A 27319-nucleotide genomic window follows, 5' to 3' on the forward strand; every position below is an offset into this window, starting at 1 on the left:
AAGCCAGAGGAGCAGAAACAGGAGATGCATTAGCAATTAAATTGCAGAGCAGGATGTGAGAGAAGGCTGGAAATTGACCCTGCCACTTTAAAATGGAGATTGTTACAGTGATGCTGCCAGTGACATGAACAGTGTCCAGGCTGTAGTGTAGGGCACGGCGGTAAAGTGATCCCACTCAATATGCAATTAGGTAAGGAGGCCTTTTAGACTGAAGCCAAAATACTGTAGGGAAGAGAGAGATGGGCGGAGGAAGAATCCAGAAGTGGTTACGTCTTAGGATCTTAAATGTTAAACTTTTAGACACTTTTGTTTGTTTGTTTTTAGGACAACTGGGGGAAAAAAAAAAATCATCTTGAGAAATGTGCCAGGCGGCTGTGTGTCACCAGCACTTTGTGCCATCTGATATTGTAATAGCTCCACGGTGCCTCCGGGTCTACACCAGCAGAACCAGTGACTGATGTACAGTATTCATGCCAGACTGCATTTACTCCACCTACACAGGGCTCCTTAATGATGACCATATCATTTTGTGTTCCAAAGAAAGGATTCTCAGATCCGCACATTCAGATGAGAGAGAATGGGAATAATGACAGACTGTTATTGGGACTTTGTTTTCATGTAGTACAAATAGTTTATGGAAAAGAACAAAAATGAGAAAAGAGAAAAAAAAAGGTCTGAGTAAAACTTTTAGGACTATCAGCTACTTCAACTTTTTTAAAAGACCCCAAAAAGCTGAAAAATGTCCAGTATGTGTACATGCCGTATAATTTGTGTCAATAACAGGCTTCTGACAAAACTGCACTATACATTTTTTTATGTATTTATTTAATATATGTAAAAAGTGATATAAGTGCATAAATACAGAAAAAAGGTCATTCTGGTTGCTAGGCAACACATGGTAACATCATGTGGTTTTCTGAATTAGATCTTTTTTTATATATAAATGTTACATTTTTGGGAGCTGTCAGTTAGCCAGTTTCACGTAATGACAAAATAAATAAATAATAATTTTGATTTACCAAATATGTTTTTTTCAGTCAAACATATTTGTAAAAACACACACACACACACACACACACGTAAACAAAATAAGGAATTAGAGGAGTTCACCACGGCCCCGGAGAACTAAATATATAAGAAAAACTATGTCAATTGGTCAATTAATTGTCACGTATCCAAGTAGGAACTAAAAGCACTGCTCAGGAAAAATAGAAAAACAAAATACACACACACACACACACACACACACACACACACACACACACACCAATCCACCAGTCTAATCTGCCTCGGGGGCTTCTGTGGCTGGAGGCTAATTATTCCAGTTTTCTTACACTTAAGTTTTTTGTGTAAAAGAAAAACCATTCATTCATAAAACCATTCAACGGTTAATCGTCTCCATTATCATTTACTTTAACCTCAGGTTCTACTCCATTATTACCTCAGTGTTAAAAATGCCAAAACTCTTAAGTTTAGTTTGAAATGAAAAGGAAAAAAACCCCCACAGAATTGTTATCCATGTTTATCTTTATCATTCTGGTCATTATGAATTTTACATCTCAGCAGCACATAATGCAGAATAAAAACAACTGAGTAGAAGCAAAGCTTTTCAGAAGGAGCCACAGGCAGCTGAGTCATCGACGGGCTTTCAGAGATCGTGGGACGTCTGTGATGAAAAAGGGACAGAAATCACTTTTCTTTCTTCTTTTCTTTAAACAGTTACTTGAAATGATGAAGGCCTTTGCACATTACAATGAAACAGAAAATGTAAACCATACTCTGGGGTGTAATTCTTTTTCTTTTACTGAAGATTTCCATTATTTTTCTTCTTTTTACAACACAAACAAAAATATTTAGAATAAATATAAAAAAATCTAAATCATACTCCAAACAAAAAGGACAATCAGCTTGAATCAAAACGCCATCGAGCCCATTTACTCCAGTATTAATCAATGTCGATCTACAGAAGAACCCATAAAGTGCATGTTGTGATGGGAAAAACAACACTAAATGGAAACGGTACCGACTTTCAGCTGATGAAGATTCACTAAACAATTTTCGGTTACACTCAAACAAATTGCTCCCAAATTTAAACCATGGACTGGACTGAAACAAATAAAAATAAAAACTGTACAAATCAAAAATAATTTTAGGCAAAAACAAAACTAAGACTTAAAATGATCTTGTGTGCGTTTGGCTTCTCAAAAGAAAAGATTTTAAGACACACTAATACAAAAAAAAAAAAAAATCATCTGCATGAATCAGAGTGGGGTGTTTGAAACTCAGGACTTCAGTAAATGGACTTAGAGCCCGACATGGTCCACAGAAAGTCACTTCCACAATTCAGAATGGTGCTCATCACAAGGTCACTGACTTCAGTTTGGTTATTTAGAGCAAAAACAGAGGAACAAAATAATAAAGTTGGTAATAGTCAGGAGAGTGTTAACTGACCACGAGGAGGAACTACTACGGCCTCCCCTGAAAACACTTCCAGTATTAAAACATGAAGCTACAAGCAGGTGGGTTTTGGACGTGTAACTTGGTCAACAGCGCAAAATCTTGGCAAACAGCACAAAAAAAAAAAAAGAACAAAGAAACACAGAAACAAAAAACAAAAACAGAAAAGGGGAGAAGACAGAGGAAACCACTCAGCTGCTCTGGTGTGAAGCACCATCATGGTTGTCTATGGCAGTCTTCCCCACATTTCATTTAGTGTAAATCAAAGATGCGCAGTCAGCTTTCAACTGGACTACCCGGGTTTAAGAAAGGAGGATGGATGTGGATGTGTGTGTGTGTGTGTGGTGCCTGCTGCCCCCTTTCAACCTGCCGCGCTCACGTTCTTTGGCTTTCAGACCAGGGCCTGTCATTACTTGACGTGCAGACCTCACAGTCCAATCAGTCCCTCTTACTGTGGTTGTTGTTGAGGACAGTGTGGCCGTTCTGCACATGCCCGTTTCTAGACTTTTCCCTACGCTCGCAATCGCCGTCTTCATCGTCTGACTCAGTTTCCTCCTTATCGCTCCTCTCGTCCTCAACGATGTCCTGATGAGCCAAAAACAAAAACCACAAAAAACAAAAAATGAGACGGGGTAAAATTTTACAACTGGTAGTGTGAGGTGATTGTGTTACACGGCCGGTTTAATAAATTCAAGAAATGCAAAAGCGGGTGTTTCTCACATTGCCCGGCAGGAATTTGACGACCATGCGCAGGATGAGCACCGCCCAGAAGATGTGCAGGACCTGCAGCACACACATCAACCCGTTGAAGAAGTAGAAGCCGAAGAAGGGGGTGTAGAGAGTCAGCGGGTACACAAACGTCGTATGTATGATCCTGAATGAGAGGACAAAGGCAGAACAGAGAGTCCAGTCAGAGCCACCTACAGCCAGCTTCAACAGCCCATTGAGAGGAGCCAGGAGGCTCCACAATGGCTCTGTTGTTGCATTTCCAGAATAAAGTCAGAGGAAGTTTCGAGCAAATTTAGGAAAATTCTACTAAATAAAGTAAACTACCCATTTACCTGCACAGTGCTGCATTAACTGAAAAAGAGCACCAGTAATGCTTATTCATCACAGTACTTTTTTTCCCCTGCTTCCCACCCCAGAGGGAATTTGTGTGAATGAATCTGCCTGTTACGAACGTGTACACAGCAGCTATTGTGACACAGAGAGAGGACGCATGCTAAGAACCAGGGACAATATTGGTATGGACACCTTACACCTCCACTTGTGGGGTGGAGTCCTTTCACAGCGAGGAAAGGCAAAACATGAACATGAAGGACACCGGAACAACCTGTTAGGCCATCTCTCAAAAGCCATTTGTGCTCAGTGACGTAATTTACCACAGTGCCCAAAAGAAAACACTGGAAAATTCCCATCATGATAATGAAGATGCTTGGTATCCGTGCAACAGCGCATTTCTCTAATGGCTTTAAAAGTTTTTGGTTAACCTCTGAGGCACAAAGGAATTACACAGATGATGCACTGTATCCTGTAACTGTATCCTTTACCATTTCTAACAACGGAAAACATTTATTTGTATTTATACTCTTTTTATTTTTTACCAGAAGGGGAGGATTATGAGGCGGGTGACAATGAAAACTGCAGCAAACATGGTGAAGATGAAGTTGCAGGTCCTCCTCCAGCCTGCATAGTTGAACATCTTGGCAGACTTTAAAGAGAGAAAGCATTCATTCATTTTAAAGTCACAATTATTCATTCTCATAGCTTTGTATGATAGTAGTGCATTGCTATAAATGTTTTTGCATTATGGATATAAAATCTCAAAAAAGGGACACGGGTTGGAAAATAGTATTAGCTAGAAACTAATACAGAGAAACTGATGTGTAGCACATCAGTTTCTCTGTATTCAAACTGTCAAACTGCATTGTCTAAATAGAAACAGAAAGAAAGAAACTGAAATATGGAGACACAGATAGTGAAAATGGAGTGATGAGACAGGTAAACTGAAAGAAAGAGGCAATAGAAAAAAAAAAGAAGATGGACAGACAGAAAAGTAAAGAAAGAAAAGAGATGCAGAGAGATGACAGAAAGAAAAATGGACCGATAGAGGTAGAGAGGGGTAGATAGAGAGAGATGAGAGTTAGCTCTTCATGCATTTTCCTCTAGAGGGCAGGCAGTCAATGCTCTTAAGATTAGCATGGAGGTACTCTGCAGTGTTTGTAGGTATCAAGGCAGAGGGCTGCTTGATACCTGCTGTGTGATTACATACATTCATTTTGTACCATTTCCTGCCATGTTAGCAGGTTGTCGTCATACCTCCATTAAATAGTCAGCGGCATCGTGAACCAACATGATCAAAGTCCCTGCCCGGATGTAGTTGACCAACCAAGAAAAACTGATGAGGGCGATGGTGGCCACATGGTGAATTATCTGTTCTTTGAAATCCTGGCGAAAAGACAGAAACGGATGATGCAAGAACTGAAATCCACCAGATTTAGTTACTTATTGATCAAGCTGTAAAGATAAGTCACCAATCGACCGCATTTGTCTGGTAGATGCAACTTTTACAAATCATTAACTTCTTGCACGCAGAGGATTGTAGAACTTCAGCGGTATAAAAAGAAACTAAATACACGTTCAAAAGAGTTAGAATAAAAGAAAGAAAAGAAAAACTCAACTGAAAGTTACAAAACAAATCTTCAAATCGGAAGCTGATTGCAGCTCTGATGCTTCCCAGATAAGCCTAAAAAAAAATCCTACATTTCGGTTTAAAAGATTAGTTCCTTGAACTTGTGAACCAGCGTTACAAAACAGGCCGTGGCACAGAGGCCTCACAGTTTGCTTACAACAACATGCAAACCTGTGGACAAAATGGTAAATCAGTCTCTCCACAGTGAGATTTCCACAGAGCTCTGGTCACACATTAACTCAGAGACGCTAAAAAGCCAACAGCATCCAACCAAAGGAGCAGCTCCGTTTGTTGTTCACTCACTATGACTTTAGCAAAGAGACGATAAAGTGGAACCATTCACCATCGATAACGCCGTTCTGAATGCAGAAAGTACCACTCGATACAATAAAGTCAGGACTTGAGGAGAAAATCAATATCCAAACCTCAAAATACATTCTCAGTGTCATACGCACTCACTGGGGGAATTCTCTGGATGGAGGGTTGCTGAGGGGTTTTATAGGATAGACATCTAACAGAGCTTAAAGACAAAACAGTATCGCTTACTTTTCGCTTGACATCTGACGCTACGCTGAAAATCAGTGAGATGTAGAAGCCTAGTTCGATCATGTAGTACCAGTACTGTGAAGGCAGCAGCGGCTGGGAGAGTAGAGGAAGAAGAGTTATTTTAGCCATTGCTCAGGTCATTATTTGAATGAAAGCAAGGCCACAGAGCAGTTTTAAATACCATTTTTGGGAAGTTCTCCCATATCAGCTTCACATCGTAGAACCATGGTTTCTGAGAGGAGAGACACAATCAGCGTATTAGTGATGGTTTAAGTGTTCAACACAACAGCTCAAGCACTCTAATACACAAATGACAAGCAATACAAGCACAGCATCCCACAGCGTGCAGACACAGTTCAGTTTCTGTCTTTCTGTGTAGCAAAGAGACTTTCTATTTCACCAAAGAACAGAACAAATGTTTTCACTCAGCACAAAGGTGTTTCTAGTCATGACGCAGATGTTACATATCCAAACTTGAAGTGAAGTTTCACCTTGCGTTACCCACACAAATACAGTCACCAGAGTGTTTCTGGAATCCCCCTATTATTTGCCCGTAAAAGCCAAAGTGAAGAGGACGACGATGACTGACAGCTGGAATCAAGTTACAATTCAAACCTTACCATGAGCTTCTATGATTTTACTCGCTTTACATGTTAACTCTCCTTTTTTTTTTTCTGTCTCTGTACAAAAAACAGCTCCAGCTGAACACAAATAACTTTAATTAGCTGGTCAGTTTTGTGGCTGAATCTCAGGAGACTCACTGTAGGAAACAATCTTCAACTTGCAGAAATGCATTTACTTCTATTAACCTTTGCATAGTCGTTGTTTGCAGAGAAACTTTGCTTTGTGCAAACATTTCTGACAGTATACTCACATCAATTAGGACTGCCAGGCCAGCAAAGAAAGCAAGAAGGTAAAAGGTAAATCTCCAACTGGAAGAGAGCGCACAACAATCTCAGAAATGTAGTTCTGGTAAAGCGTGACTTCATCATACAATATCGTAACACTGGCATGACACATGCAAAAAACACCAAGACATGTTCCTACTGTGCTAATGTTGCTTCTGAAGTGATCCCATTTTATTTTTTACATATAGTTTACATATAAACTAGAAAACCCCATTCCACTACTGCCTGGAAACACCTGGTTTACATTCAGTGTTTTTTTAAATCTGGCATCTATCATTTTTCTGCTTGCAGTCAGTATCCTCTCTGCAATATGGGCGGTTTTGCAACAGCATTTAAAAAATGTCCTGCTCCCTTTTTTGTGGGTGTGTCTGGGTTAAAACCCAAGGTACTCATGATAAAACAGTCATCTGTGCACAATGGATAAGTGATGGATAATATAAACAAAACATTTTTTATTGTTGTCGTAATGACAGCTCATACAAAAAGCTTTGCAAGGTTACATCCAATGAGCCACTCTTACTGTCTGACACAAGTCCATTTTAAGACAGTTGACTGGGCCATTTCTAGATGTGCAACCTGTTGGATGTTTCAGCATGCAGAGAAAGCTGTAGCTCTCTACTGTGATAGATGTGCGCTTTAAACACAGCCTATTTTGCCATCTTTCAGCTCCATGTTTTTATTCTTAGACTCTACTATACCAGCATTGCACGACTGACAGTTCAGAATAATGCTTAGTTATCTTTTACTAGGCTATTGTGCAGTCCAGCATTCATCCTTTTTCAGGCAATTTTTGTTTTTTGTTTTGTGCATTTTATGTTCAATATAGGTATTTGTTGTGCCTGAAAATGAACAAATAAATGAAAATAAAAAATGAAAAATCCTCTGTGTAAAACAAGTTCCTCGTCCTTTAAGGCCGCTTTCTTCTGATTGGCTGGCTCTCACAAACAGAAGATTTGAACAGCACGTGGGTGGGACTGCTCACAGCCACAGCCGTGTGTCTCAGATGACTATACTAAGAATATCCTTTCTCTGACGTCATTATATACATGTGCTGACGTCATTATATGAAACTTTTGCCACGTTAAATAGAAGTATCAACCATAGTGACAGCAGATAGAGCTGCTTTATGGTCTTTTAACGATGCATAAAAAAGAAAAATGCATTAAAATAAATGCTATTAAAAGCCTCCTTCACGTGGCTTTACTGTCATGGGGACCTGTATTCTCACCAAAGCAAATTATTATTATAACATGATACTTTGAAGCTGAAGTGTCAGATTTGGTAGAAGGATATGAAATTGTTATTTTACCTTGCTTCCCTAAATTTTTTGAGCTTGCTGGGTCGGTCCTGGTTCCTCCGGCGCCTGAACCACCTCTGGACCTGTCGCACTGAACACCCTGTCTGTTTGCTTAAACTCTCAATGGAGCTCTGACATGACAAGCAGAACAAAGAAGAGAAGAGTCAGCGCTGTATTTTTAGTTGCAATGATGTCAGTCAAATGTCTCATAAAGTGTATAATACATTTCCTTAACTAGAAGTCTTTAAATATGTTAATTTCATAGGTGACTTTGGGCATTTTAACATGGGAGTCTATAGCAATTTCAGCAGCCATCTGATACTTCTGTACCGGCTCGATGACACTGCTTGGGCCAACCACATTAGATTTAGATAAATCTATCGTGGTCTCTTCTATTTAAACCTTAAACACTAAAATCTTGCATAGAGTACGAATTAAACACCTGTGACGTATGCAAACACAGGTACCTGTTTGGGATGCTTTGATGTGCTGCAGAAATAGGACTCCAGGACTGGATTTGGAGGAGCACGAACACGCTGCTTGTCACTCACTCCCAGAAGAGAGGCCAGAGGAATCGCGACAGTCCTAGGGGAAGAGGAGGAGAAGGGGTACACTTGGGTAGAAAATGAGGCTTACACATCATTTCATATTTGTCAGAAAGAAACATGCAAACCAGGCAGACAGGTGTAGATTAATAGGCAAATGACAGTGTGGGACACAAGTGTTAGAGAAAACTCACTGCTCAAATATCTGCCTGATGATGAGGAAGCAGAAAGCGATGGGTATAGTAGCCCAGAGGTCCTGAGGTTTAGGGAACACTTTGCCATCGTGATCCGTCAAGTCAGCCCAGCCGTGGCCTTCGGGAAACCAAATCCAGTCCGCCCATATCAGTTCACTCAGCCGAGACAGCATCCTATAGACAAAACACAGAGAGAGGAGTCTGCATGTTATGGAAGGAAATTAAGACAAGTATTAAAAAGAATATTTTGTCTGCTTGGTGATCTCCTTCTAGATTTTCTATCAGATAAACCCAGCAACTAACTCAGCCGTGACCGTATCCTGAGAGGAAGCTCTGCAAACTGAAAGCTGAGAGTAATTAGTATTGATTGGAAGTTATTAATCTAACCAAGCGTCTCCAACACACACCATCTCTTACACTTCCTGCTCTAGATAAATGGGAGTACTGAAGGCAGTATTGTTGTGTGTGTTTTCCAGCACACACAACAATATTTAAAAAACAAATACATAAACTGTCTGGGTCAGCATGAAAAAACAAAAAGAAAAACAGGTACCATCTCCAGCAGTTGCCATGCTGGATGTCTGACAGCAAAGTCTTATCCGCAGATTAACGCAAAATGCTGCGGCGCCCAAGCTCAGCTGCCATTATGTGTTTAATTAAATAAGTACTCACTGATTAATGACATACTGTTTATCTGAACGGCAGACAGGAAATTGCACAACAGCGTGTACTAATAATCTCTTAAGCGAGACAACATGATATTCACCATTTGTGGTGTTTATTCATTTCCACTGTAACTTCTAGAGAAAAGAGAACTACACAACTGCTCTGACAAGCTCAGTTAACACAATGATTACGGTGGATTTCATCATACACATGTTAAACAAAGCAATTACAGAAGTCAGGGCAACTTCTTTTTATACAACTTTCTAACTATGGGGTTAGCCTCTAAGACAATCTGATGAGGAAATGTATAAAAGGATATGCATTGCATGAATTCTAAATGTTGCTTTTCAATGCCTGAGACATCAAATTAATAATAATAATAATAATAATAATAATAATAATAATAATAATAATAGGAGGGTCACATTGAACACTCCTATTTTAAAAGGGATCCCCAACTAAAGATTTTCAGTGCACTTTCATCATGTGCTCCTTCACTTTAAAAAAAACAAACAAACAATCTAATTCGAGTTTCACGTTCACACACATAAACATGTTCCATATCTACCTTTCACAGTATAGCAGCATATGAGGGGTTTATATCCATCAGAGTAATTAATCTGACAAAACTGAACACTTATGGATGGCTGCAGTTTCTCACATTCCCCTGTGATCAGGGTCATGACTGTTCGTTCTATTTCACAGCAACCTGTCCTGCAAAGGTAGTGCAAAGTTTACTACGTTACAGGAAAGGAGTCTTTCCCGTCTTTCGTATTCCTTAGACTTGTTCATGCCCTTGCTACAGTATTGTTTTGTCTCTTTGTGCTGTTGGAAAACTGATATACTCAATCACAATGATAGCAATGGTAAAAGAAAAAGAAAGGGGGGAGGGGATGGCAGATGTTGCTTATATGCTAAAAATGGATCATTTTAGCTTGATGTTAGATCATTGCCAGGCAAGGTGATGACATATTAATAAACCATATATAATTAAACTTTTGTGACTTTAATTTAGATTATGCCGTTTTGAAAATACAACAGCAGAATGCTCTTCTTCTGCACTAAAGGGACATAAATGCTAAAAAGGGTCATTTTAGCCTGTTGCTAAGTGATTACAGGCACCATGATGACATTGCAATATATGATATATATGTAAGAGCCTGAGTTTGCTTATTCAGATGGCCTAGGAGTAGTTTGCAGTCGCACACGCACGCACGCACACACTAGACTTTCCTTGCCCCTTGTATTTTTATTTTACTAATTTTTTTACAGCTCCTTTGCCATCCAGCCACTGGTTATGTTGTACTCCGATTTATAGTCAGCTGAATGTACCAAAGGCACTGATCTTTTGGAGGTTGTTTTCATCTACTGTCCTGGTCTTTTCTCCTCTTCTTATCCACAGGAAACCTGTGGGGACCACACTTTGGAGCACAACCAGATTACATCACTGACCCAGCATGCACCTAACGCACAAAGTAATGGTGGCGTTTGTAGGTCATAACATGTTAGGATGTTTATGAAGCAGTATTTTGTTGTGTTTTTAGCCAAAGAACTACCGTACAGAATTTTTTTATGTAACTGCATAAAGGCATTAAAGAATCTTCTAATCTTCTTCCAAATAATAATAATAATGGATTGGATTTATATAGCGCTTTTCAAGGCACCCAAAGCGCTTTACAATGCCACTATTCATTCACTCTCGCATTCATACACACACAAAGACAATGATGTGACCAGGGAAACCAGTGCTGTCATGAACCAGGTTTCGAGTGAAATCTGGATTGAGATGTCTTAAATTTCGAACTTTTGATTTTAATTTTTGGACCAAAAACAAGGAGCAGAGTCAGAAACCTAAAGAGCAGTATGACTGCTTTGTTATTAGAGTGTGCAAACAGCAACATAATCTGCAGTCAAACAAACTGCATGATCTCAGCGTAGTTACAGGCAAAACCTCAAAGGAGGTTTAGTCACCTATGGATTCGGGCCATTTGAGTCGGAACATTGCTTTACTGCTTCACATTTTTTACTGCAGACAGTGTTTTGTGACAGTGTGAGCAACTTTCTGTTGCTAAAAATTGAAGAGGAAAATCCAGCTTTATGTGTGTGTGGACTTTAACCTGCTTCGAATCTGCTCGGTCAGCCTTAATTTGGCTTCAGTGGGACGGCTGTTTCAGAGATACAGCGACTCATCTGGAAACAGCCGCAGTCAAATATCAACTATCTTGTTTGTTAGAGTTACTCAGGTTGATTTGAGTCAACCTGTTTCCTGTTGTTTGTCAACTCTCATGCCTCAGTGAGAAACCCTTTTCTGAAAGTGTCCACAATGTTGCTTAGCTGACTGCAGATCAGGTTAAGTCTTTTGAACTTTACAAAAGGAGAATGGGTTCTCTATAAAACATTATAGATATGTTAATGAGTGCAGGTTTATTCAGTCCTGAGTGATTTATGGAATTTGGGTGAACATGCAGAAGGACTTTCTGTCTAACACGGGGAACTGGAAACCGACCCGCTCAGGCTTTGAGGTACACATTTGTACCTGTAGTTGGTCCAAACTAAACTAGCAACATTTAAAAGCAAGTGAAAAAATGCAGCGATAACATGCAATAAAATTCCAGAGGCCTAAGAGTTTATAGGTAAGTGACAGCAGCACCTGCCTTTTTTACAGCAGCAGTATCTGCTCTGATGGTGTAACGTTTCCTCCAAGTCTTCCTGACTGGAGATCAATAGTTGGCGGAAGAACACCAGCCGCTCAGCGATAAGCTGAAATAAAGCCGCATATTTTCTTAACCAGCTTTTGTACTACTTAAGCTTCAAACTGCATGCATTTGTTCTCACATGATTTTGACTGCTTCATAACAAATCTCATCTCTTCTATCTCTGTGTGAGAGCTGTCTAGGTCTCTTACAGTTAATGATCAATATCTTCTGCTCAGTTTTTCTGCATTTTTAACTACTTAAAAATATTCCTTTGAAATCTAAATTGACAGAGGTACAGAGAAGACAATTAGTTTTCCTTAAGGCTAAAGGATTCACTGGATAATCACAACTTTCACTTTCATACCTTTTCAAAATGCTTTTCCTCCTTTTTAGCACATACAAAATCAACAGTAGCTGCTTATAATAAGACTGGATATGAGATCAGGGCCAGTCACACAGACTGCAATTTGTCCATGTACTATAAAGAATCATAACTCATCTTTCTTTTGTTGGTTTATTTTAAATAAAGTAACCACATTATTGCGGTAGAACTTACATGATATACGATAGATAAAGGATATATTTTCCTACTCTCTTAATAACTGCAACTGTTCAATACTTTGAATTTAAGAGTTAGACAACTGTAAATGTAACTGGTGCCACTTTAATCATTTTTATTTTGTGAGTTAAGAAATGGTTGACCTTAAATTAAGAATCACTTAAAATAAATACTGTACAGATCTTGCTGAATCAATTCCTGTACAACCAACTCATTTTAAGGTGGACCTAATATGCTAAAGTGTTTTACCGCAGACTTCTAGGTTTCTTGCATGATATCATGCATCACTGCTCAAACGTTGTCCAATATATTAGACACAACCACCTGTTGCTAAGCAAAAATTTCTATTACCCAAAACTGGCCACTGCCTTGAAGTGGTTCCCAAAGGTTGCTGGTTGTTGCTGGTTGAAATCGTTTGCAAAGAAGGTGCTGCACTAAAAACTCCTTGTGATTGCTTTGGTTGCTAGCAGATTTGCCAGGTTGCCTGTGATTTCTGATGTTTGTCTGCAAATCCTCACCAACTACTAGTAGTACAACTTGGAAAAGTGCAACACAAATGAAAATCAAGGAGCCCTGACTTCAAAGTAAAAGTTGTGCCTTGGCGCTAGCCAAGCCAACATGTTGGCAGCTTTTACTTTGTAGCTTTTACTTTGAAGGAAAAGAGTCTCCATCTCCAGTTTGTGTCACACCTTTTCACTACTGCTCAGAGGATAGCTGGAAATTGTAGACAAGTCCATCACTTGCATTCAAAGAACGATCACAGCAATCAACCAATGAATCCAATTACAAGATGTTTTTTGCCAACAAGTTGGGAATATATATTTTTTCCTTAGCAACAGGTGGCTGCCAGTGGGTCACTGACCAGTCTATAGGCTTGTTTGACTACTGGCTCGATCATATTAATATTTTCCACCCACTTACGACAGGTTGTTGCCAGTCCCCTGTGTGACTGGGGAATCATTCATTTCATCCTACACAGTTGCTATCAGTGAGCTTCTGGTAGAATGAAGGTCTAAGGATTTTTCACAGTGACTTTTTTTATACTCTCAACATGTATAATCCATTGGTGGCCAACTAAAAGTATGCAGGTCTAAGGCTCTTGTGCACCGGCTTTTATTTTTCTGACCTGGAAGCTGCATCCATCTTTTATAGCATCTGTGGTTGACATTCTGTTAGGTCAAAGAGTCTGTGTCACCTTACTTTACAGAAGTGGCTCTACCCACCAGCTTCCCAAACTTTGTTTACCAAAGACAAGCCAATCAGAGGAAAGCTAGCTTTACAAATTGGTTTCAGATTATGAATAGAGAGGGCTGCACCAAAGCCTAGTAAAAGATGAATAAAGATTATTTTGAATTTGAATCAGGCCTGCAAAGCTACCCTAGTAGCACACAAGAATTGAAAGTTGGAGCTAAAAAGTGAGGTTCATACGTCCTCTGTAAAGTTTTCCAGTTAGTGTGTGACACCATCTACGCTGTTTGCGTAAGCGTGTGCAGGGAGTGGCTGCATGAGATTAAGCGTGGTGCAAGCGGGGAGTCTCCCGGACATAGCGGAACAGCCTGTCTGACTCACTGAGATGGAGCCTTGAATAAGTTTCCCGAACAACTACTCTTAACTCTCTTATCAGAGAGTGCCACTTATAATACTCAGCCTGATGAGAGTTCTACAAAAGAGCAAGATAAACCAGGCTAACCTCCCCTGAGTGTTTACGTTAGAAAACTTTTCTTTTGCGGACACTTAAATTGCACGCTCAGAGATATAAATGGCCGTTTATCTTTAGCAAACAACTTCCTAACGGCGGCTGTTTGCGGTTTGCACACTTTCATGACCTTCTTTTTTTAATCGCGGTGTTCCCACAAAACAAACACAACCGACATTCGGGACAAGTAAAGGCCTGCTAGCTTAAAGTGTGAGAGCTACTTGAACGTCCCCCTAACTGGTGAACCGGAGACGGCGTGTGTCAGCTAAGTTTCATGGGTATCTTCCCCCGCCCGGCTGAAACTTCACGTAAATGCTCCAGGGAGGGCGACTCTCCTGTTTCTGTCTAAAAATAGCAGAAATGAAAAACAGTGTGTGCGTCCGAGATTAAGTGTAAAGGAATTAAAGTTTTGAGGGAGCTTTGTACGGTCTTAACCGCATCGTGTAACGGTGCCGTACTCACCTCTCTCCGCTGTTTGTAGTAAGCAGGTAGTCCTAAAATGTATGGCGGCGGCTCTGATGCTGCCGCTGCTGCTTCTGCTTCTGCTCGCCCTCTGTTCCTGTAGCAGCTGACGAGATTTCAGCTAGTTCTCGCCATTAAAGTCGCTCCAACTTGACCGCTCAGTGAGCTGTAATCTACTCTTTCCTCCAACCACAAGTTCGCCACATTCTCAGTCAAGAAAAAAACAAAAGCCCGTGTCGCACTTTTCTTCCTAAACTCTCTCCTGGGGTCGTGATTTTAGCTGGATCCAAAGAGGATGTCAATAACTTTTGTGTTTTTCCCCCTCCCCGTTTCATCAAAGTAGTCTAAAGCTGTTTCCGCTGAACTGCCGGGTTGTGTAATTGGTTGGATATGGTAGATATCAAGTAAAAAGAGGATGAGACGGGGGAAGGCGATTTAAAGTGACGTTAGCCTAGTCTACATCTATGAGGAGTGTTTAGTGCCACACGAGGCGGAAACGCGCCTCTTTTTAGTAGTAGAGTCATTTAGACACAGGCATTCAGCCTGTGTCTAAATGACTGCTTCCACATTCAGATCGTATCAGTGATGATGGTGGTGTAATTTTGCAGATATTATCGTGGCACACTTTGGGCCTCTTAGTATCAACTGAGCATGGTGCCAATGTCACAGTCAACCATGTCCATACCTTTATGAGCACAGTGTACCCATCCTCTGATGGCTGTCTCCAGAATTAAACACACCCTCTCACAAAGCTCAAATAATCTCAAACTGGTTTCTTGAGCACGCCTGTACTCGAATGTCCTCCAAAGTCACCATAGGTCAGTGTAATGGAGCACCGTGTCCATGAGTCTCATCACGGATGTGCAACTGAAAAATCTACAGCAACTGTGTGATGTCCTTAAAATCTTTGAGAAATGTTTCCAGCACCTTGTTGAATCTGTGCTGTGAAGAGAAGCGCTGAAGACAAAAAGGGGTTCCAACCCATTACTTTATATTATTAGATCATAATAACACGTATCACTTTAATGTGACCTGAGGATTCCCTCGAATCGATAGCTTCCCAGTTTCACACACAGCACGCTCTGCTTAGCAGTGTTTTAGTTGTGACCAGTGCTGCAGCAGACTTCAGTTCAGGTGGAAGTGTTTAATTTTAGTTTGTCGCAGCTGCAAAAATGAAAGAAATTTGTTTTGTTTTTTTAATCTCTACAAAACTAATACTGCTGATTCTGAACTGGCTAGTTTCCATTAACAGTGGTGCTTCAGCTCACTCTGCTGGTGATACCTGGTTACATCATTTTTTTATGTACGCTACATTAATATAATGTTTAAAAGGAAGTAAGATTAATTTTTACATTAGGTGTTTTTCACAAGCTTCTTAGCAGACAAGTTCATTATTTGCTGCCTTTAGGCCATGTTCAGACAGGCGATAGCACCAGCTGAGTGCTCCTGTAAAGATCTCTAGTAGATAAAGAGTTTTCTGTCCTCAGAACTCACAACCGGAAAGCTACACACCCCAAACAAATGTGCACTTACCTCTACATACTTATGTGCCGTCTTTCTACGCAGACATTAGCCATTTCCCCCCTCAACGTTACATTTTTCTCCAGCTTTTTTCTACTTCTCGTCTTTGTGGCATTAATACCTCCTCATAAATCGAAGCATGCCAGAGGGCTAAGGCATGTTTAGACTGATCAGACCAAACCCAAAAGGCTGTGCCAGACAGACTCGGTGCATACCCCAGCTGTGGTTAAACACACACCTCAGCCTCCTCCCTTGTCTTCATAACTGAGCTGAATATTTATGCATGCACAGTCATCAGAAATCACGCTGCCAAAAGTGGCCCGACAAAATTATGTGCATTAAATCTGGGCATTATGTTAATCATGTACATAAATGTGCTTCATTTACCAGTGACGGTCCATTCAAGCAGCCCTACAAGGAAATTAAATGAATGGAAAACTTCCTTTGAGTAGTTTTCAGTCAGTTAGGTCCACAGTGGAGCCACCAAACCTCTGGAGGATTACAGATATTTTTCACTTTCAATTCTTCTTTAGGCCTTTAGAGAGCAGCAAACCTCCCAGAATAACCCATTCACGATCATACGCCCAAACTTGATTTGATTAGTCTCACAGGGGAAAAAAGGAAAAAAAGAGCTCACACTGTGACATTTCTTCTAAATTGTACTTTATTTTCTTTTAAAGACATATGTTTTAAAACAGCGATTGTAGAGAATAAATAAAGAAACGTTTTTTTCCACTTCCATAGGTACATTTATGTAATTAAAAACTCTATAATAGCAGTAGTGTTCATCATCATGAAGACCACAGGAATCCTGTTTTTTTTCTTCTTTCTTCTTCTTCTTCTTAAATTAAAAAAGAAATTGTCACATGTCCCCCGCCGTCAAATTGATTACCAAATAAATTAAAACGTAAAAAATCAAGATAGAAAAATTCCCAGCCCTTCCTTCCGCTTTGTTAATTTTTAAAAGTTGTGGCAGCAGAGAATGTTAACTGGTGAAGTTTTAGAGTCCTCCTTTTTTTTTTTTTTTTTAAACCAAAGTATTTACAGTGAGAGGAAATCCATTTCTCTTCCAGCTTAAGTACCCCCATTGTTTTTAAATTTACATATAAATAATAAAACTAACTCTACATAACAATATTACAAATGGTAATCATACAGAGTAGTATTTTCTTTTGCCTCCGACTGTGTAGACTGGCCTTCTGTTAACGCCGCAGACCACAAATCACACTATACAGTAGAACCCTGTTCAGTAGAATAACATCAGTGATATGCTTTTTCTTAACATGTATATCTTGTTGCCAACAATAGATATGTACATATATAAATGAATCCAGCTGTGGAATGATAGGAACTCGGGAGCACTTCTCATATTGCGGATGCTGATTCAGTCGATGCGTTTGTTGCTGATATTACTGCTGCTGCTGCTGCTGCTGCTGTTTGTTTTTGTAAAGCGCATACACGTGATACTGCTTTATGTGAAGTGTTGCTCCTGTGCTATATGGTTGGTCAAACAACCAAAAAAGGCTGGGACATCCCAAGTGGTTTTTCTTGATTGAACACTTTCCTGGGAGGTGAAGAAGGAACAGAGGAAGAAGAAAAGGAAAGAGGAAAAAAACAAACCAAAGTATGAGTATTATTTTTAGATCAAATCGCAGAAATCAAACACAGAAGTTTAAGACTTTGGAAGTGGTGTCTGCATTACACACTGCTTGCACTGATGCCTCAGGGGGAGTCTGAGTAATCAACTAGTGTCCATGCAGCTGGAATAGGGACAGTCACACTGCCGCAAGTGTATGCACGCTCTTAGAAAATTGTCTGTCGTCTTTTATTGCAGGCAACTTAATTCAGAACATGCACAGTAAGAATTCTGGTGGGGATCAACTCTTTAAATTTTAGATAAAACAAATAAGATATATATTTCATCAGAGGGGCATTCACAAAAAGAAGTATTTAATTAAACTGCAGTTTCTCAGGAAAACTCATTTTTGCATCACAAATTCATATTTTCTAAGCAAACTGCTGCAAACACAACATCTGCAGGTATGAGAATCTATTTATTACCTTCTGAGACCTTTTCCTTTATGCTTCGTTTATCTAAAATTGAGAGAAATTGTGCAGTACGGCAGTACATGAATGAATATGAGTCTCCTGCTCTCAATCATAAAGGCTATGCGAAGCCTAGCTCTAATTAAATACAGCAGAATTTCAAAGATATTAACTACGTCAGTGAATTTAAGTGAAGTATGTATAAAACTGTGCACAAATACTGTGGGGTGTTTTACATTTGATACATTGTAGCTATTAAAAACACAAAGACAGCGCAGAGGATTAGAGGGGAAGAAGGGGAAACTGTGTCAATGGCTGTTTAAAGTGATTTTTTTTTTTTTTTAAATGGAGTGGAATAAAACTTTATTAAAATTTACTGATTGTTTCTGGGGACTAGAAAAATTCTGTAAGTAAAATTTTTTTTAACTCTCCTGAAAATTCACTTTCGGATTTTTCAGCAGTTTCAGACTTTTTACAGCACGATAAATGATTTTTTTCTTACTTTTGACTTTATGACCTGCAGATGCTCTGATTGTTGTTTTGGTTTGGATAAGAGGTGGACTTTTTTTTTTTTTTTTTGGGGGGGGGGGGGGGGGGGGGGTATTATCTCAACCTTATGATTATTTATGGTTATTTCTTCTTAGCTTTTGGAGTCCCAGAATTCCTACAGAGGAATGTAGTTCCTCAGCCAGCAGCACGTGTCACAGGAACAAAACAGCTTTACCCAAAACCTTCTAGTTAGTGTCTCATTTGACACACACACACATACACCAACAATTTTCAGATTTTACTCAACACAAAAACACTCGCACTAACACGAGATGTGATCACAAAGTTTTAGGATGCTGCCACCGAGGGCTTCAATAATTCAGATTTAGGTTTGGCCTCTTCAGGGTCACCCGAGTGAGCAACTCTGGATCTCTTCTAGCTCTGCTGACCTTTCTAGATCGCAATGGACATTAGAGTTGCTCAATCATTTTCAGTGTCAGGTTTGACCAAATATCCTGTGGACGATTATCACTGATGATTAGACAGTCGTAGGATCCACTGCAGTTTCCACATTTTCCAAACCTGAAAGTGATGCATCAGGTAAGGTGTGGAGAAGGGAGTGTGCTTCTAATTAATTTGTACCCAATGATGAAACTGACAGGACAGTTTAACTGTAACATTCTGAGGCATCTGTGGGAGAACATTAAAGGCCATGTCCTAAATTTGGGGAGAGGGGCGGCCGTCATTGTGTGGTAGATTGTTTTGGCCTTGCATTCATTAGCCACCCTGCTCCTCAGATTTAGGGAGCACATCTTAAAAATACACATTAGGCCAACACAGAGTGGTAATAAAAATGCTTCCAGAGAGCAATTTTAAATTAGCACAGCAGGAGATGAAAGATGTGCAAAAGTGCACAAGGAAGTGACCTTGAAGAGCAGGTTGGCCATATTTTATCTAGGTATGGTTTGTGATTCATAAGCTTTATGATTGCACCTCGTACAACACTGTGTTCATCTCACACACGATCAGTCAGTCGTACATAAATACTCTGCTGTCAACCATATACAGGGGCACGTATATATTTTCTTTCAGCCTCACAAAAAAATAAAATAAACATGGACAAAGTTCAGGCACAAAGTCACATGGAATTGAATCACGACAAAACGAAAACCTCGCACTCACCGAAAACTACCACACCATCCAATTAAACAGAAGGGATATGTAAGAATGATAATCATGACAGACGACAAAAATGAAACCAATCAAAACCAAAGAGATGTCCGGGAGAGGTCTCGTGTATCCATATTTGATGGTCAACCAGCTAATTTAGCTCTTAGCACTGAAGCTTTTAGAGGACTTTAAAGGCAAACAGCATGTCATGATAATCAGTTGCTTACAGATGCTGAGGTAATTGACGATTACTGATCAGTGTTTGCAAGGATTAAAACCAGGATAAAATAATAAAAGAGGAAACTCACAGCACACCAAACACAGTTCATGGTCGCCACAGTAACCCGCCATGCAGTTGAGCATGGTGAATCAAGGCAACGGCCCAAACCCCCCCCCAAAAAAGAAATAAAAAACCAAACTGCTAATGGCAACCATCACAGGCAATATCGCCACAGCAACCAACCAACACAGGCCAATTAACTTACAACGCAGTGAGAAGGAAGGGGAGGTAGTAGGTTTTAGAGGTTGCTAGGCAACTGTACCCATAGCGACGCACGTCTTCACCATATATGTATGGACGGGACAGTCTTGAGAGTGGTGTGGCGTTTTTTTGTTTGTTTGTTTTTTCTCTCTTTCTCTCAGGAAAAATGGCACATATGGCACAGCACAAAAACAATAAAATGAAAGTAAAAAGAAAAAAATTAATGAGGGACAGCAGTAGGCATTCAACCCTGTGACAGAACACTGGTTAGACAACATTTGAACCCATTAAAAAAAAACAACTAAATAAATAAAATAAAATAAAATCTACTTCTCAATACAGAGTGAGCAAAAAAAACAGAACAAGCCACTTTTACACAACAAAAGGTATCTTCTGATCCTGTTAAAGACTGATGGTATTCTTAGTGCTTTCACCTCATTAAAGTTAATCTACTGTAGGGTTATTGACTTCTTTGGTTCCACATGAAAGACAGCCATTTACCCCCCAATTACATCCACTCTGTCTCCTTAGCTTTCACACACAGTTCCAGCTGTCTATCAATCCCTCCCTTGAGCTTCCTCCTCCCCAAAAAACTCCTCAAATGTGTCGATATATAGAAACTCACCTCCTTCAGTAAGGCCTGTTGGCATCCTTGGGCCTCTTAAGCTGCACTTTCAGTCTCTTCATGCCAATCTGGAAGCCGTTCATTGCCTGGATGGCAGTCTGGGCGCTGGATGGGTTGTCAAAACTCACAAACCCTAAGAAGAAAAAAGAAATAAAAGGCAGTGTTATATCACAGCAGCATTTCTTTCTGTGCAGGAAAGAAAGAGACACCTGTGACCGTCAAAGTGACTCACCAAAGCATTTACTCTGATTGGTGGCACGGTCGACGAAGACCTTTGCAGAGATGACGTTTCCAAAGGGCAAGAACATCTGCAGTATCTCAGAGTCAGTGAACTCCTGTGGCAGGTGGTAGATGAAGATGTTACAGCCCTCGGGACCTGTACACAAAGACAGGGCAGCCATAGAGATGCACACAGGTTAAGCGGTCAGTGAAAATGGCAGTTTTTTTCCTCTGTTTTCATATAATTCTGTGCCAAACTACCTCCAGCTACACAGACTTTGTCTGCAATGTTTATCTCATCCTTTTTTGTGTGCATATTAAAACATACAGATTTAAGGAGCGGTCTTTACAAATCTGATTTTTTGCTGCAACACACCAATGTGCTTTTAAAGTTTATTATATATCATTATTTTATATAATAATTTCCCCAATGAGCCTGTGTGAACCGTACCACATAAAGGTTGCCTGATGAGTCTTGATTTCTGCTCTAACTTTCAGTTGGTAGGTTTCCAGTGTACCCATCTTCTAATGGTTGCATCCAGCAGGATCACACACTAGTTATAAAGCTCAAATTATAAAATGGGTGGAGTTCAGTGCACTCAAATGACCTGCCAGATCCCAGTTCAATAGAGTGCGTCTGGGATGAGAGACTCATCATAAATGTAGAGCTGACAAATCTGCAACTGTGTGATGCTATAATGAAACAAATTTGAGGAATATTTTCTAGCACCTTGCTGATTGTATCAAATGAAGAATTAAGGTAGCTTTGAAGGGTAAACATGGTCCAAGCCATTATTAGCAAGGTGTACCTAACAAAGTGGCCGGTTTAAATGGCTGATAACATTTGGTCAACATTTCCCTAAACAGCAGAACATTTTGGTGGTTTTCTGTGATGTAAAGCTTGTTTGATTTGTGGTAAATTAGCCAAACATGTAAAACCCCATTTTGAGTTTACCTTCTCTTTGCTGCAGCTGCTGCGGCTGCTGAGGTTGCTGGGCCACCAGCGTGGGCTGGTGAGGGAACGGCTGTCCCACCAGGCCATAGGCAGCAGGGTAGGTGGCTGATGGAGAGGAGGAACAGGTGAGCCGAGAGCGGTGGCGATGCAAGCAGAACACTGCACACTAATCATTTTTCACTTAAAACATCTGACAGAGCTGCATCCCCACCTACAGGTTTGCTAAAACTGGGCTATGTTTTGCATAAAGTTTGTGATGTGTGACTCACTTTATATTGCTGGAGGTTATTTACACTTTGTAATATATGTGCATGTGTTGACTTTGAATGAGAGTTTCTTCTTTGCACATGCAGCAGTTCTGACATCCAAAAGGTACTGCAGCTGCATTTGATTGTAAGTTTGCAATTTGCATTCGTAACCTGAAAAGGTTCTTACTTAAATCTAAATCTACTAAATAGAGTCCAACGTCACTTAAAGTTTGTAATTGTCCCTGTTCTAACACAAAACAAGGACTTCTCTACCACAAATACATTTCTAGAAATGCATGGTTATTTATTAAGAATTTATTAAGTTATATTGGACATGCGTGCCACTGTAAATCCTGATTCTCACCTGTATAGTGCTGCATGCCTGTATAAGCTTGCTGCAGGGGGTCCAGCACAGGACTCTGAGCTGTAACACAGTCAACATGTGGTTAACAACTTACAGCATAGTAAAAAAAAAAAGTCATGAATGTTATTTGATATATTTAATGTTATATGAATGCTACACAAGAGGTTTGTGAATCTGAGGATACAGCTATAATCTGTGTAGGATGCGATGCCTGTACCTTGATAGGCATGGACCCCGTTAGTGTACAGGGTTTCTGTAGCTGGCTGGCCGTTGGGTGGTGCTGGCACAGAGGGGTAGCTGTTCACTGCGATTGGTGGAGGCAGAGCAGGAACGGGTGTAGCTGTGATGGAGGGTGGAGTGCTGGTACCTGCAGATGATTTCAAAGTAACAGCAATACTCTGTCAGTGCGCCCCAGGGTGGCTGTGGCTACAATGTAGCTTGCCATCACTAGTGTGTGGATGACTGGATATGTAAAGCGCTTTGGGGTCCTTAGGGACTAGTAAGGCGCTATATAAATACAGGCCATTTACCATTTTTCTTTTTCTTTTCTTTTCTTAGAATTTGCACTTTTTGCACAGTTTAAACATTTGATACATTTCATTTGTTCTACTCTAAATAAAATATGAGTTTATGAGATTTGAAAGTGGATTTGCGGTTACTGTGCATGAAAGATCTCTATTGTTTCAGTGGGTGAGAGGAGGGTGGTGATGTCACGTACTTTCACGCACCAATAGAAACCTCTGACGCAAATGTAATGACAGCTGTTTGACTGATTAGTTACTTTCAATCAAATTTGAGGTTTTGTATCATCGTTACATAGAAACGATCCTTTAAACAGAGTGAACCGTAGCCAGCAGACTGTTACCAGTTTTCAGAAGTCTTAAATAAACCACGCAGCAACTTTAAGGGTTGAAAATTTTGAATCTAACGACCACTTAAGGTTGGCTTCAAAAGCAGGTGAATTGCTCGCTTATCCTGGCAATTTCCACCTTTATTTAAATATACAGTTTATATATAAACTGTATAAGTAAGTGAAATACATCTCCTACTCCTATTTTACCTTAAAAAGTAAGAGTTAACTTTGAGACAGAATGAAAAAAAATACAGAATAGATGTGTGTAATTTTGTCCTCTCTGGTCCACCTCTCCTTGTATATCCGCCCTCATACTTCAGGCAGAAATCTAATCAAGGCCAGACATCTCTGCCTCTCATTACCTGAGGACGGGGTGATGGATGCAATCGGCGTGGCAATGATGCTGCTGGGGTTGAGGGCAGCGAGCTGCTGCATCTGAACTGCAGCCACGGTGGCAACAGGAGAGAGGTAGGCCGACTGCGCCACCAAGGCCTGCTGCTGCATCAGCTGGAGGACAGAGAGAGAGATGCTGTGATGGATTGAGGAGCAGGAGTCGGCAAAACTGACATTTAGAGTAAGTTCGGAGTCCGTGTTTCGGTGTGCAGAGGCCATTAGTGTGTATTCTCAGACTTGTAAAGTACAGAAACACCAGCAGACTTTTAAAGCATGAAGACGCTGTGCAGAGGCTCGTCATCAGACATTTAGTGAGCGATTTGTGCAGATTAGAAATGACTCACGTTGTTCAGATTTCCCTCATCAACGTGCTCCAATAATGAGATTCAGTCACTAAAATTGATGTGTTTAATATTACTGTGACATCTCCAGACCCGAGCCTCAATAAGAAAACAATAAGCAATATTTGATGATTGATGATGTATATTTTTTTTCTCCTGTTTTTCACTATTATTAACATTTGACTGTTATTATTGTTATTAATATTGACATCAATCTAAATTACACAGACATTTATTTTCATTTACTGCGAAGCAAAATGTTCAACATTTCATCTCGTGGACTTCTGCAGAATGACAGAGGGCAGAGGTCACCAAATTAACAATCAATTATATTTATCAGATGAAATGAATAAGCAGTAATAGGCCCATAACTCTTCTTTTCCTGAAGTGTTTGTATTATTTTCAAATTAACTGACATTACCAACTACATCAGCTTGGCAAAAGGCTTGTTTATTGCCCTGTACACTTGTCTATATGAGAGTAAAATAACATGTTTTACTGCTTTTAATAGATGCATCTGCAACATCGGTCACTTTTATTTAGTGAATTGAAAAACGAGTTATAATGGGGACTCCAGTTTGCCCCGTAGGCCTTACGTTGAAAAACTACACGCTCAACTCAGCAATCTAATATTTTTAATTCAATTCCATTCAATTTTATTTATAAAGCACAAAATCACAACAACACTCGCCTCAAGCTGTTTTATATTGTAAGGTAAAGACCCTACAAGAACACAAAGAGCCTGTAATAACATTTTTAACAGTAGACACATATTTGTTGTTTTCTGTATTCTTTTATTCCAACTGTCGGCTCTATATGATGTCAAAAAAGGTTATAGCAATCTTGAAAAGCAAAAAAGTTCCTGCTGCCCCAAATCATGTGATCACATGGGCAGTCAACCTGACTGAAATAAAAGATTCAAAGATCAGAGTTAACACTGTTTATGCAAGAGAAAGGATAAATGGAGAGGCAGCACAAAGCTGCTGTAATAAACTCCAGGAATTAAAATGTGAAGATGGAAATGAGTATAATAGGTTCTCTTTGACTTATTTATTTTAAATGATGATAATTATTATCTCCATTACTTATTTATCTAACTAATTTACCTAATAAATGGATCTCATTGGTGAGACTAAGTCAGACCAGCCTCCAATAGCTTTGGGGGATCCCAAGGGACTAGAAGGGGGACAGATGGGGGACTGATGGGGGTTGTTCCAGAGTCTAGTGACCTCCCATGTGATGGCTTGAGTCAACAGTCTTACTTTAAAGGACGCAGAAATAAATAAGTGCTGTAGAGGGGGAAGAAAATATACTATAACGTTCCCAAGTATCAGTGCTCTGACCCATCCTGACTCCACCAGCAGTCATTGAGAACAAAAAAAGAGAAAAGAAAATTCCCTGTTCTTACTTAAATCCCTTTGTTTCTTCCTTTTCTCTCTTGTTTTTGTTGTTTTATGTTTCCCTTTAATAAAACAGAAAACATGAATCTATATGTTTGAAGGGTACATCTAAGCACCGCAGAGCACTCTGCCTAGTGACCTCACTCATCGGGAAAAATCGCTTCCTGATGGTTATAATCCCTCATTACGATCAAATCATGGGAATAATTAGTCTTTAGTTCACGTTGTGTGCTCTTCACCTTAGCTGTAATAAGGATTCATATTGACAAGACTTTATCAATACCCAGCGGCATTATTGATTCTTCTTATAGGTCAGATTCCTTATCGATTCCCTTCCTGATTCCTATTCGGTTTCCTGTGTGGGAAGACTGTGGCAGCATCGAGAGAGCTGCTTTATTATCTCTGAGTCTGAACACCGTGTAGAAACAGAAGGCGCGCATCTGACTCAGTCGTGCAAAAGCCACGAGTCTAACGTCACAGTTTTGCAACATGCAACTGTTAGAAATACGTGCCAGCCCCGATAAGAGAAACTGACAAGCTTGGAATCAAAACACATTCAGTGGATTGGATCATTTCTTCATTCACATCTCTGAGCTGTAAACAAAGAATTTTATTGAACCCCGCCTTCGTTTTTGTCTAGCTTGGAGCTTTACCTGCAATTTCTCTAAATTACCCTTCCATTGAGCATTTTTTAAAATTTTGTTTTTATGTGACCTTTTTTCTTACTAAATTACAAACACATCAATCATGAGTAAAAGTCTCGAGAGGCCTCGTTAAACATCATAATCTGAACAACTGTAAATGAGGCAAATCTGAAACCATTTGCAGTAAATGGTCAATTAGCGACGATGACTTTATATTGTTATTTGAGATTTTTTTCCCCTCCCAATTATAATCATCTTAATATCATATGAGACATCTCTTTTGGATTGAAATTCTGAGTATAAAATGCTTGAATAGAACATTACAACTCAAGCGTCTCTCGAGTAGCTTTTTCTTTTATGTTTTTTTTGGGGGATTAAAGGATGGTTTCTGTGCCTATATCTTCCATCGCACTAAAATAGCTCAAAGATGATGATGAGAAAGCCAGATAGAGAAAACAAAGTGCAGAGGATAGAGCATTAAAAGAAATTACACAAAAACAGTTCACTTTTGATATTTTGGGATCAGAATAAATATTTTCAGCAACATGTTGTAGTGCTCTCATGACAGATAGTGTGTGTTTTGGGTGAGATGTGTATGTCTGCGGGTCTTCCTCACGGCCTGCGTGTAGGCGTTGTAGGCCCCGAGGTGCAGGGTCATGGGACTGATGACTCCAAGCTGGGAGGCCACCTGCTGCATCCGTCTGAGCCCTCGCTCTTTCTCAGAATCTGCAAACTTTACCACCAAGCTGGACGAGGCGCCCTGCGGAGGAAAAGGCAGAAAAATCAAAACTCCATCTGTCCGATGCTTTTAGCATCAACGCTCAACATCAGCAAGAGGTTAAAACACGCACA

The 27319-nt window shown here is 39.9% G+C and overlaps 2 protein-coding genes across 7 annotated transcripts in view; both read right to left on the bottom strand.

Moving 5' to 3' along the window:
- Positions 1-1509: 1509 nt before the first annotated feature.
- Positions 1510-16297, bottom strand: cers2a (ceramide synthase 2a). Of its 2 annotated transcripts, none has more exons than XM_080295729.1 (12): positions 16252-16297; positions 8640-8813; positions 8368-8485; positions 7913-8031; positions 6570-6627; positions 5877-5927; positions 5696-5788; positions 4777-4905; positions 4062-4168; positions 3178-3331; positions 2910-3042; positions 1510-1666 (listed from the first exon to the last, which is right to left on the bottom strand). In XM_080295729.1, exons 2-12 carry the CDS (start codon positions 8810-8812, stop codon positions 1635-1637), a joined length of 1167 nt encoding a protein of 388 aa, XP_080151855.1. In that variant the 5' UTR covers position 8813; positions 16252-16297; the 3' UTR covers positions 1510-1634. The 2 variants fall into 2 exon arrangements, with proteins under 2 accessions (XP_080151855.1, XP_026012067.1); XM_026156282.2 differs by lacking the exon at positions 16252-16297 and adding an exon at positions 14719-15191.
- A 588-nt stretch (positions 16298-16885) lies between these two features.
- celf3a (cugbp, Elav-like family member 3a) overlaps positions 16886-27319 on the bottom strand; it is a 34226-nt gene continuing 23792 nt past the window's right edge. For 4 of the 5 annotated variants that reach the window (XM_080295727.1, XM_080295725.1, XM_080295728.1 and 1 more), the window contains 8 exons: positions 27084-27227; positions 24052-24196; positions 23054-23203; positions 22837-22896; positions 22225-22329; positions 21283-21426; positions 21051-21183; positions 16886-17803 (listed from right to left, as the gene is read on the bottom strand). In XM_080295727.1, coding sequence (XP_080151853.1) covers positions 21056-21183; positions 21283-21426; positions 22225-22329; positions 22837-22896; positions 23054-23203; positions 24052-24196; positions 27084-27227 — 876 coding nt within the window. In that variant the 3' untranslated portion in view covers positions 16886-17803; positions 21051-21055. Of the gene's footprint in view, positions 17804-20429; positions 20580-21050; positions 21184-21282; positions 21427-22224; positions 22330-22836; positions 22897-23053; positions 23204-24051; positions 24197-27083; positions 27228-27319 lie in introns of all 5 variants that reach the window. The other variant, XR_013904401.1, reaches the window with a different exon arrangement.

Source organism: Astatotilapia calliptera, chromosome 22, assembly GCF_964374335.1.
Source record: "Astatotilapia calliptera chromosome 22, fAstCal68.1, whole genome shotgun sequence".
NCBI lineage: Eukaryota > Metazoa > Chordata > Actinopteri > Cichliformes > Cichlidae > Astatotilapia > Astatotilapia calliptera.

What these genes read in the sequence shown, in the direction of transcription:
- cers2a (XM_080295729.1), bottom strand. Translation starts at nt 8,812, where the DNA reads ATGCTGTCTCGGCTGAGTGAACTGATATGGGCGGACTGGATTTGGTTT. An exon ending in CATCAAAGCATCCCAAACAG is followed by an intron (nt 8,032 to 8,367) that starts GTACCTGTGTTT and finishes TTGTCATGTCAG; the next exon opens with AGCTCCATTGAGAGTTTAAG. An exon ending in CCGCTGACTATTTAATGGAG is followed by an intron (nt 4,169 to 4,776) that starts GTATGACGACAA and finishes CTCTCTTTAAAG; the next exon opens with TCTGCCAAGATGTTCAACTA.